The sequence below is a fragment of the Leuresthes tenuis genome, unplaced genomic scaffold (assembly GCF_036924035.1).
Source record: "Leuresthes tenuis unplaced genomic scaffold, fLeuTen1.0.hap1 SCAF_9, whole genome shotgun sequence".
NCBI lineage: Eukaryota > Metazoa > Chordata > Actinopteri > Atheriniformes > Atherinopsidae > Leuresthes > Leuresthes tenuis.
The window spans coordinates 15,536,446-15,548,461 of NW_027325363.1; the positions used below are offsets into that span (position 1 = coordinate 15,536,446).

The 12,016-nt window shown below is 41.4% G+C and overlaps 2 protein-coding genes across 3 annotated transcripts; one reads left to right on the forward strand and one right to left on the reverse strand.

Annotated features, from left to right (window-relative positions):
* Positions 1 to 1,703: 1,703 nt before the first annotated feature.
* Positions 1,704 to 8,544, forward strand: aifm4 (apoptosis inducing factor mitochondria associated 4). Of its 2 annotated transcripts, XM_072392527.1 has the most exons (20): positions 1,704 to 1,786; positions 2,477 to 2,558; positions 2,675 to 2,784; positions 2,864 to 2,973; positions 3,202 to 3,246; positions 3,341 to 3,422; positions 4,118 to 4,230; positions 4,324 to 4,410; positions 4,514 to 4,605; positions 4,756 to 4,886; positions 5,026 to 5,141; positions 5,233 to 5,304; positions 5,589 to 5,652; positions 6,220 to 6,296; positions 6,503 to 6,620; positions 6,760 to 6,858; positions 6,939 to 7,014; positions 7,099 to 7,203; positions 7,331 to 7,398; positions 8,250 to 8,544. In XM_072392527.1, exons 2-19 carry the CDS (start codon positions 2,479 to 2,481, stop codon positions 7,359 to 7,361), a joined length of 1,608 nt encoding a protein of 535 aa, XP_072248628.1. In that variant the 5' UTR covers positions 1,704 to 1,786; positions 2,477 to 2,478; the 3' UTR covers positions 7,362 to 7,398; positions 8,250 to 8,544. The 2 variants fall into 2 exon arrangements, with proteins under 2 accessions (XP_072248628.1, XP_072248627.1); XM_072392526.1 differs by lacking the exon at positions 8,250 to 8,544 and having other exon boundaries at positions 7,331 to 7,737.
* Positions 8,545 to 8,971: 427 nt separating this feature from the next.
* On the reverse strand, positions 8,972 to 11,967 carry LOC140314365 (arsenite methyltransferase). Its single transcript, XM_072392530.1, has 10 exons — positions 11,852 to 11,967; positions 11,244 to 11,377; positions 10,769 to 10,919; positions 10,555 to 10,691; positions 10,397 to 10,466; positions 10,233 to 10,314; positions 10,006 to 10,137; positions 9,782 to 9,924; positions 9,531 to 9,650; positions 8,972 to 9,367 (listed from the first exon to the last, which is right to left on the reverse strand). The coding sequence occupies exons 1-10, from the start codon at positions 11,885 to 11,887 to the stop codon at positions 9,290 to 9,292; spliced, it is 1,083 nt and encodes a 360-aa protein (XP_072248631.1). The 5' UTR covers positions 11,888 to 11,967; the 3' UTR covers positions 8,972 to 9,289.
* Between the last annotated feature and the right edge of the window lie 49 nt (positions 11,968 to 12,016).

Genomic DNA, 12,016 nt, shown 5'->3' on the forward strand with positions numbered 1-12,016 from the left:
CGAAATCTTAAAAACACCTAAAAGATACACGACCAGCGGAACATTTTTAACATTTGTCATGGTTTTGTCTCTTTCAGTCTGGGTGTCTTGCACACTGTGGATTGAGGTGAAGGCCTTTCACACATCTGTGCACAGGTGCCTGTGGTTTCATTTAAATTACAAAAGGAATAGGAGACATGCAGATTATTCCAGCCTTGAGCTGCCAAACATGCCTTATAGGATAACAGTTTAATTCTGCTTGAAAAACATTTAACATATGAGGATGTTGGCCTCATTTGTTATTGCCTAATAAAATGAACATTATTTGGAGTGAAATTATTATATTTTCCTACGACACAAACATAAGCTTAATTTCTCTAAACTATTTCAATCTTGGGATCATGATATTGCATCTGCTGATGTGTTGTATCATGAAAAAATGTGTATTAGTAGACAGAATTTGTAAACGTATCAGTGGCCACAGCCACGGACAAACAACGCAGAAGTTTTAATTTTCAGTCCTTGTTGTTCTTTTTGACTCCTTAAATCCGATTCCGGCAGTGTGGGTTATGCCGCCATATTTAAGAGAACCAGAATTCACTGGAAAATACCTTTCCCCCAACGATGTGCTAAATTTCATAGAGCCCTTGAACGCAACTCACCTCATAGGCTCAGAGAGCCCCGCGGATTTGTGGGAATATTTGTCTATTTCATGTGTAGCTGGAAACCGTGGAAACTATTACAGAGCTCCGATATTATCGGTGCACTCTTACTGGTTGATATTCTGACTGAACACTGAAGCATGAAGACATTTCACTGGTGTTTCATTGAGCGAGAGACCAGACGGGAGCTGCTTTCATTCAAGCCCAAGCCCGACTGTGGACATGAATGGCTGATGGGCTCTGTGGCGACGCAGCGACACCCTCTGGATGAAAACATGTGGTATTATGGTTACATGTAGATAGTTACAACACATCTCTGCACATCCCAGCACTCACCACCCCACTGGACAAAGCGCCTTTTTGTCGAACAAGATACTTTTTCTTTTGTGGAAAGTCACCAAAAAAAAAAAAAAGTGAGTACAGTTTTTAATATTTTATATTATTTCGTGTTTTCATTTTCAACTCCAGTTCAAAGGCTAATACTGTGTTTTGTCCTTTCTGTGTATTAGTTAGCTGTTGTTGGTTCGGCACTGGAGCAACAATACGAATAATAATTCAGAAGAAACAGTTACGTATTTCTATGAAGCGAGAAAAAAAGTGAAATGCTACTAAACTGAGTATTAAGTAGCTGAAAATGAGCTGAATCTACCAGGAATTACACGGTTTCACAACCACAGTCTTTAAGTATTATAGTGCGCATATAATCCCGTGTTTTGGATAATTTTTAGATAGCTGGGTTACAGTTATCAGTTATCTAGAATTATTATCTCGCGGCTGTAATTTGGCAGCCGTCAGAAACCGTTTAACGCTGAACTCTATCCGTTGCTGTTTTCAGTCGAATAGTTTTGTCACATTACGAAAGAGGCTGAAATGTTCCACTTCAGGTGAAAATCCACTGCCTGCTGGTATTTTGGTGTTAGTAACCATCGACTTCTCTGACTGCTGTTCAGTCATCTTCCGTCGACCCCATCCTGTCGCTTTGGTGGATCGCGATAGCCTTTTTTTGTTTGTTTTGTCCCTCCTCGGTTACTGTGGGTAGTGGGAGGTGCTCGCGGGGAGCACGTGGGATTGGCCCGGGTGTCACACGGGGAGTTGTAGGAGCGGATGTTGTGTTTCTGACTGCTGACAGGTGAAGGAAGGCACAGGTGAGCGCAGCATCACGGAGCTTCGTGTTCGTGTAGTTTTTTTTATGTTTGATGCATCTTCATACATGTAAATAACTTCTACCTATCTGTCATTTTAGGAATGTGTTGTTGGTTTTATTTAATCCCTTCTTTTCTAGCATACATACAACTTAAATGGATTTAACTGAATGAATGAACGGACTCAACAGCGGATAAATGTGTCACATAACTGAATGACAGTGTGGCGAGCTCAGGTTGAGAGTGGCAAGACAGCAAGTGCTGTCTGAGGAGAAGTGCTCTTTTATTGGCATAAAATAGCCATGGAAATGAATGACTCTTGCTTGTGGTGCTATCCTCACAATGTCAAAAAAGGAGCAGCTATCTAACTGAAAGTCACAAGAACAGAACAATTGCGATCGCTGTGCTGATCTACCACCAAGTCATAGCATTTTAGAAAAGGAGAATAAAGGCAATTATTAGACAACAATCTGCAAAGCATCACGGGAACCAAGTCTATCCATTCCCCAATACGCCACAGTACTTTTTCTGTGTTTTTTCTGTTTTTACGGTGAACATAAAGGATAAAAGAGGCAACGATCAATGCTGTTAATCTTTAACTAAGTACTTCTATATCGCTCTGTATGTGTATATTAGAACCACCCATTATTACCTGCAATTGGTCTGATAATCCGCCTGTTTGCTTATTTGCAGGAATGAATAATCCAGGTGAAAGTGAAAAGCCGGAGGAGGTGACAGAACTGGTTTGTCAGGAGGCTGATCTCCAAGATGGACAGTGAGTAGCAGCTCGCGTTCTCTTTTTTTTATTTTTTTTATTTAGGTACTGCCATCGGTCACACAAAGCTTCACCACCTCTCTCCCTTTTTGCACTTGTTTTTTTTGCTTACAAAGAATGAGAGAAGTCACCGTGGGGGATCAGAAGGTGTTGTTGGTCCGTACCCAGGGTCAGTACAGCGCTGTCGGAAGCAAGTGCTCTCATTACAACGCTCCTCTGGTTAAAGGTAAAGCCCTGGTTTACTTTCAGATAGTTTCTCTTTGCATGTGCACAACAAGTCCAGATCTGAAATAATGACTTTCCAGGAGCACTGGTTGGCCAGAGGGTGAGATGTCCCTTTCATGGTGCCTGCTTCAATGTGAGAACTGGAGATATTGAGGAGTATCCGGGTCTGGACTCTCTGCCCAGTTATAAGGTAAAGCACAATTTAAAAACAACATGTCACATCAAATCCATCCTCCTGATACAAAAGTTAAGCTGATTTGAAAATAAGTTCCATTTTTTTTTCATATGTAGTTGTTAAAAGTAGTAGCCTCGTATATCTCCATGTTATACAAATTGTTTTCTCAAGAACTGGATTTCAGCTTGCCAAAAAAAAGCTGTTGTAAAGGTTTCAGTCAAATGATCTGGCTTTATTTATCAGGTAACGGTTGAGGATGGCAAGGTTTATGTTTCCATCAGCAAGAAGGTAAGCGACAAAAGTCATAGGCACTGAAAACAATCAACGGTTTCTTTAATCTATTCTTTAAAAAACTAAAAACAAAAGCCATTTGTCCCCTCAGTCTCTGGCGCTGACCAGGCGAGTGAAGGAGATGTGCACGATTCAGCCAGACATCAAACATACTATTCTGCTTGTAGGAGGAGGTAAGATCAAGACGTGGAGAAGAACCGTTCACTCTCCAGAGCCATTTTATCTGGCAGTCTGTGACGTTTTATATAAGAAAAGAAAAAATCGCACAGTTACAGTATGAAAGCTCCCTTATTAACCTTATCTTTATAACTCTGTACATAGCTGCCGGTTTCAGGGTTGGGGCTTCTTCTGATTCATGCATTAGGTAGTGATACTGAAATAATGACACTGATAACGTAACAGTTGGCCTGCGAATATTAGCTGAGTTAAAATCATGTGGTAAGTCACATTCTGACTCCATAAACACAGGGCTTCATTGTGCTTTCCACTGTGGGTTTGGGTTAAGAATGATTTCTTATCTCTGCTGTGTTTTATAGTTTGTATTTGTCACTGTGGGTTCGGCTTTCAACTTGAAGCTGAATGCGGGTATGATGGGGAGGCTGGATTTTTCTACTCTCATCTGGTCCCGTGATGTAACGCTGCCCTGCAAATCTGAACATTTTTAATTTTCAGACCTAGGCGGTGCCAGACAAGGTGACAGACTTGAGTTACGTCGTTTCAGACACCACTATCGTATTTTTTCTCAAGCACAAAAATGCGTCTCCTTCAAATATACAGCTTGCACGTCATTAAAGAAGTACATCAGTAAACTTGTGACCAAGATGGAGATTAAATTCAGACAGTTTCACACCGTAAACACTTTTTTTAGGCCCTGCCTCGCTGGTTTGTGCTGAGACGCTTCGACAAAACTGCTACCAGGGACGCATCATCATCATAACCAAAGACAGCCTGCCTCCGTTTGACAAGACGAAACTGAGTAAGGTAAGTAATACAGTTGGTGTTTGTGTCTTGTCCTGTAAAGGAGTAGCTTTGGCAGTTTATTTTCTGTTTATGAAATGGTATTTCCCCTTTCAGGTTATGCATGTGGATAGCAGCAGCATTCTCCTCCGGACAGCTGACTTCTATCAACAATATGGGATAGAAGTGTGGACTCGGAAGGAGGTGAGAAGCAACATTGGGAAGCTGAGCGAGGTGTTTGAGATCCTTTCTACATTTTGCTGCGAGTGCTCATGGTGTGTGTGTATGTGTGTGTGTTGCGGTGCAGGTGGTGTCCGTGAACCCAGCCGACAAGGTGGTGAAGATGAGCAATGGCGCTTCGCAGTGTTATGACCAGCTCCTCATCTCGACAGGCTGCAGGTGAGACCCGCCACCCTGTTCTTTCCCTTCAAGACATTTAGAAACAAAGGCAAACCCGCAGCAGGTTTTGAACTGATTGAAAAGATGCGTGACTGTTTTGTTGCGATGGTTCCATGAAGTGCAGCCGTTAAAGGAGTCCTTCTTTCGCAGAGCGCGGCCGCTCAGCTGTCCTGGCTCAGACTTGAAGGGAGTGCAGCTGCTGCAGAGCCATGAAGATGCTCAAGAGATTCACACCTCCTCCCTTGGACAGAAAGCCGTCGTCATTGGAGCGTCCTTCATAGGTCATCACTGTTCGTCTTTATCGTCATGGCAAACTCTCACTGCTCAATAAGATGTACAACAGCTCAAGATCAGTGTGTTTTGCTTTGTTAAAACACGTTAACTCTGCACATCACTCCTGTGTTTTTAATCTAAAATTAGGTATGGAGGTGGCATCGTACCTGTCAGACAAAGCTGCCAGTGTTGCTTTGGTTGGCAATACTCGGTACCCATATGAGAAGTCTCTGGGACCGGAGATTGGCAAGATGATTATGCAAGTAAGGAACAGTGAGGCAGTTTTTTTTATTTCTTATTTTTTTATCATCCTCTCGTAAATAACATGATTGAAACACTGCTTCTTCATTTTAGATGCTGGAAGAAAAAAATGTGAAGTTCCACATGAACGACCAAGTGACCGAGATCAGAGGAGAGAACGGAAAGGTAACTCAGCCTCTATTCTGCTGGTGACGGCTGGATATTTTGGCTCGTCATCGCAAAAGTGGAGAAAGTTGTCACTCATAACAATAACGATATGCGAGTCTCTCCGTGAGACGGTATGGACATTAGCAGCACCCTGAAACAGAAGCTGCTAAATTCTGTTCCGTGATATCGGTAAAATGTCATAATATCCATCAAAACGTCAGCTCATTACTCATTACTGCTGCTATTCTGAGATACATCATGTTATAAATGACTAAACTTATTCTCTCTCCTTTTTTTTCCAGGTGAAGGAGTTGGTCCTGAAGAGTGGCACAATCCTGGAAGCTGATGTGGTGATTGCCGGAGTTGGTAATAGTCTTCTACTGCAAAGTGTTTGATTAATTTATATGATTGATTAACTCTATTGTGCTAAAATGCCAGTATTGTAAACAAAGATAGTTATGACCTCTTTGGAGAGGGAAGCCTGCAAGGCTCATTCAGACACTTCTTGATTGTGATTTATGACACTTACACAGTTAAACAAAACAATGAACTCTGAACAGTCATTCGGGACATGAGAAGCCTGTAATGCTCTGCCAATAGAGAAAAGGATGGATTAAAAAAAAATCTTTTTGATCCTCAAATCCAACAGAGATTTCAGTGAAATATTGTTTGATATATGACGGGTATCTATTCTGTTCCCGAATATGAAAAAATGTGTAACAGTAACACAATGCCTTGAAGATTTAAAAAAAAAAAAAACAACCACATTTTTAACACGAAAGATAGTAACTGTTTAATCAAGCGCTGTGGTTGGTAGCTCAGGGGCTCGCAAAGTTATTCCCAAAGACCTTTCTCTGAACAAAGTAACTCAGAGCTTCTTCGAGGTGTGCTGCGAAAATCAAACGCTTCCGATATGTTTTTTTTTTTTTTCAGGTGTAATTCCCAATTCCGACTTTTTAGCAGGAAGTGAGGTCGCAGTGGATTCAAAGAAAGCCGTGATTGTTGACAAGGTAACGCTATCGAACACGCGTGAGGCTTAAAACCAAACTCACACTGAAGCACAAAACATGACCTCACAGCTTAGATTCAGGCATCCAGCTTTTTTTTTTTTATATATATATTTTTCAAGCTGACATAATTATTGCACATTATATAAACTGCGCAGCTAAGGTGTTTGAGTACTTTGTGCCACATGTTCCCTCATCTATTCTAACAGTTCATGAGGACCAATGTAGCTGACATTTTCAGTGCAGGAGATGTTACCTCCTTCCCTCTGACCTTTCGTGGTGACCAGCAGATCAACATCGGCCACTGGCAAATGTCGCAAGCTCATGGTGAGAGACACAAGGGTTCAAAAATACCTCCGGTCTCTCGATTTCTTTCATTCTGCACACATATTTCAATTTATGGGTGAAACTGCCGTGATACCCAGCTTTAACGTCATCACTATTTTTTCTTCTTCTTCTCTACCAGGAAGAGTAGCAGCTCTGAACATGCTGAAGAAACCGACCACAATCGAGTCTGTTCCTTTCTTCTGGACTGCTCTGCTTGGAAAGAGTATCAGATACACAGGTCGAGTTTTTAATGTTAATGTCTACGTTTGCGTCTGCTCGTACCGAATCTCACTTCCCACTGTCTCCTCCTCTTTTCAGGATATGGGGAGGGATACACAGAAATCCTATTCAAAGGCAAAGTGGAAGAGAGGAAATTTCTGGCGTTCTACATCAAGTGAGCAGCCTGGCAGGGATTCTTCATTCAGCCGAAGATGGATTCCTGCTATCGACGTTAACTTTGTGTTTTTGTTGCTGACAGGGATGAGGAGGTAGTAGCTGCGGCCAGCTTGATGTTTGATCCCGCTGTGGCTCAGGTCGCAGAGCTGATGGCAAAGGGCAAGATCTTAACTAAGGCCCTGGCTCAGTGAGTGGCATCTTCAACACTGACTGGACTACCACTTTAATCTGTTAAATACATGAGATTATGCCGGAATTCTGAGTTGTGATACAAAGAATCTAATTGTTTATTCCCCGCTTACTGATCTGTGCAGAGCCGACGACCTGAGCTGGCTGCAGATGTAACCAGATGTTTCCAGAAGCAGAACCTCTCAGCGATGGCGTACGTCGCCTTTCTCGATTGTTTTTCTCTACCTCTTTCTCTCATAGCACCAAATTGGATCGCTCCATTTACTGCCTCGGGCCTCTGAAGAACCAATCAGACTTCACCTCCGCTCTCACTCAACAGTGCTGTTACCATAGCAGCGCATAAAGCTCTATTGAATTTGCCCTTTGGGCACTCCGCATAATCAGATTTCTTTGTAATGAGTGTAGTGGACTTCTAGTCAGTGTTTACTTCTAGTTTAAAGGGGTCGCCGTCAAATACAGCTCGCCAACACAAACCTCCATAAACATTACGTTTGACTATATTTAGTGGTATAGTTTTATCAGGTGAAATAACAAGTCCGGTAACACATTTTAGCGGACGGATTTTTGAAAAGATGCAGGTCAAGGCACAAATAAACCATAAAGATTAAACGTTTCAATCGCTCTTTGAGCCTGGAGAGAATATATTTAGAAACCACTTAAACCAGATAAATATTTGTTTGATTAAAAACAGACATAAAATGATCTAAGAACAGAAGAAAACATTCCTAATAAAGATGCATTAAACATCTACAGAGATAAAACCAGTACAATGTACCTGCGGGGTAGGGGGTGGTATTTATATACATTCTTTTCTTTTTCTTTGATTTTTTTTTTTCTGGTTTTCCCTTAGAAAATGAAATCTTTACTTACTTTCCAAGATTTTTACTTTGTTTTCCTGTTATGGACTTGAACATATTTCCATCCCTGTAGCCTTTAAAGATAAAGAGGTAAATATAGAGTATAGTGAATACATATATATATATATATATATATATATATGTAAAGTACACCTTTGGTATTATTGTCGTTTTTGTTTTCTTGCAGGCAAACAAAATTTGGGTGGAAGAATATGATGTTAATCATCTGTGCCGGTTAGTTTACGTTCATCTGAAACTCAAAAGACATCTGGTATTATCATAGCCGGTAAAAACGTTTACACATCAGTCCGCATGGTTTGATTAATTATAAAATACTGCATGCAGCAAACAGTGAAAAACATACAGAAAGTCAGTGACTCCTCTGTTTCATGTGTTCTGTAATGCCTTCATTTGTTGTCATAACATTAACATTTTTATCATAAAACTCTGATTCATGTATCCAGACTTGACTTCAGTGTCTGAAATCTGAATAAAAAATTAAGGCGAAGCAGTAAAGAAAGCAGCTTGTAGCATTCTTTAAACATTTCATTTCACTTATCTGTCAGGTGTTTCAACCCCCTGCTTGTGTATTATATTGTATGTATTATTGGTCTGTGGCAGTTTTTGTCCCCTCATTATTTCATATCTATTAATAACCTTAGCTGGATCGGCACAGAGAGCAATCGTATAAATACGTTTTCTAATCAGATCATCAAATCAAATCACACGTTATCATCCCAGTGGTTAGATTGCCACCTTTCATGTGGGTGACCTGGGTTCAAATCCTGACACCCCTGTATGAAAGGTACTACTTCCTGTTTGTATAAAAAGTTTGGATAAAACTGCCAAATGCATAAACACCACGATACAGTTTTGTTAATCAAATCATTTTTATTTACAAAACATCTGTACAGGTCCATATTTATGCTCAAGTGCTTCCATGAGAAGGAACTTTTAGGGATTATTTTTCCTTGTGAAACTCCCTGCTGTGATATTTTGTGGCGACTTGTCACTATATAATAACAGAAACTGTCTGATTCACTTGTGGCTGTGATCTTTGATCAGTGACCACAGTCTACACAATTGACAACCAATGGCAGGTAATCAGTTATAATCAGCTATAAAATCTAGTATTACACTGACACCACTTGCTCCGACTCATCTGAGATCATCTAGAATTTTATTTGATTTCTCTTCCAGCGCTTCCTTCTGCATGCAGCTGCCTCTTTATTTGCCCGTTTTGGAGCATTGTTTGACAGAGGACCCCCGTTTGTCAGCCAGCAGAAACGGATCGAGGTGGCAGCACTGAGAAAATAAACCAGACAGTTGTCACTCAAACAATCTGTAACCAAACCCCCCCCCCCCCCAAAACTTCTGATATTTGCTTCAAATAGTTGTAAAAAAAAAAGCTTAACCTTTTCTAAGATTTGCAGCATTAAAGTCACAGTACATCTGGAATATCAGCTACCTGTGCCGACACGGAGCTGGAATCGTGTTTCTCGAACATCTGGATTTTGAAATCCGAGGAGAACCGGGAACTCTGGAGGATCGCTGCCATCTCTCCGTTTACCTCCACTGCCACGTCTTTCTGCAAAGGAGACCAACAAACCCTGACCTTGGATAAATTAAGACTTATTTTGACATTTATTGGACGGACAAGCCACAGGTCAGGAAATGTCTGATAAGGCAACAATTCAGTATTAGCCTTTGCCTTCACACCTTAAAACTGTTAGAGGAATCAAAGTCCAGCTGATCAGGGAACTCTGCCACAGTGCCTTTGTACGTCACATTCGCACCTGACATCGCTGGACGTTTGGGCAGCTTAAAGAGCCTGTAAGTGCCTGAAGCATATCTGATGTCACCTGGAAAGCAAAGTGCTCAGCTCAGTTGAAGAATCTGTTTTTTTTTTTGTCTTATGCTGTCTAAACTTATTCTTTTGTTACCTGCTTTTGCTTTGAGCTCACTGCTGTGGACCTCGATGTGAGTCGCTGAAACGAGGTGCGGAGAGCTGAAACCAACCTCCTGAGCTAGGGAGATGAGATCTTTCCAAAACAGAGAGCCACTCATCCCCTCTCCTAAGCCAAAAAAAGAGGCGAGTTTGTAGAGAAAAAAAAAATACCGTGTGACACAGATGCGTCCCTTTTAGTTCACTAACGACGAGCCATTTTACCCCACAGGACTGGATCCTGCTTCATGTGATCGGGAATGACACAGCTGGCATACATGTCGCTGAAGTAAAGTTCGCCTCCTTCCTGTGTACAACCAGGGAGAAATTAAACACGCTGCAGTTTTTACACTGCTTGGCAGTAAGTTGTGGCGACTTTTCGGACATACCTTTAGGACGTCGTAAGCTTGTTGTAGCACGTTTTTTTTATCAGGGCACAGACAGATTACACAGTTGGATCTGAGATTAGAGAGAAAAAGCCCTGTCTTAATAACTTGTCAAGTCTTTTCCAGCTGACAGAAGAATAACATCTATAATTTTAACCTACATCACAACATCCATCGAGTCCCTTGGTATGCCTGCCTCAATGAGTTTCTCCATGTACCCCTTGACAAAAGTGACGTTGGGCTCTTCATAGCCAAACTTGCGCTGATGATACTCAATGTACTGACGGGACGCTGTGATCTAAAGAAATATTGTTGAAATTAGTAGTAAAAAAAGTACAGGGATCTAGTGTGATGCGCCCAGCTGTGTGTGATTACCAGCTCATCCGTCATATCGATCCCAGTCACATGTCCAGTAGGCCCAACAAGTTTACTGAAGGCATAGCAGTCCCGTCCAGAACCACTGCCGAGGTCCAGGACTCTACAACCATCGAGCTTCGATGGAAACGGAAGACCACATCCAAAGAACCTGGAATAGATTTATAGTTGGTGAGGATCAAATTTGCAGGATGCAGCACACTCAGTGTGGGAAATGCTGAAAATCTTCTGCCAGCAACGGGCGTATCATTTCCATGTGTACAAAAAACATAAACAATGTGTCGTTTCTCAATAAATCTCTAGTATTATCCGCCTCGTCAACACAGAGACCAAGTTGTCTGTTGATCAACTGCGATGCTCAACTGACATCTGCAAGATGACAATGTCTTTTTAAAGAGAGACAAAAACCTACTAACACAGCCTGCAGTCATTGTTTTTAAGATTTAGATTTTAAAAGTCAGTTTGCCAGCAGTACCTCTTGGTTACTTCGGGGTGAACCAGACTCAGAGCATCTGTGACACTTCTGGGTGGCGGACGGCAGGGCAAACTGCAGGAGGTAGCACTTGTTTGTAAGTCACAAGAGGACTCCAGTCGACTGCCATAGTATTTCTGAGTGTGTGACATATAAGTTTACAAATTTATTACGAATAACACACCTTTACACACACTTCTTTAACACTTAGCTGTTGTAGGTCTCATTATATTGCAGCTACATCATCACTGCACATTATAATCTGCTCATTTGATTTATTTAATCTACTCTCGTAGCATTTATTTTCCCGAGATGTATTCATACATATGGGTATCAGATTAGTTCAAGTATGAATTGGGAAGAAAATGTTTGGTGAAGTTCAAAACTGGCACGGATTTAACAGTTTTCAAATACGTATTCAACACAGCGGTTTGAAAGTACAACGAAGACACTTCAAGACCTTCAAAGACAGTAGTTAGAAAATCTGTGTTAACATTTAACGGAACTAACAAGCGTTACATAATGTCCGCGTTGCATTGGGGAAACTTTCCCGCAAACTTCGAAATGAACATGAAGCTGCTATTTCTGATCTACATTCGGCTCTGAAGTACCTTCACGTTGTCGCGCACGTCGTCGCCTGTCGCCATTACGCTGTAAACCTGTGAGACAAAGTCACAAACAAGTAGCAAGGCAGATGTGTGACCACAGCTGGTGTCTGTGCCTTAAAGCAGCCTTTTCCGCTTTGCTTTTTCAGAATAAAGGCGCAATCTGCCATT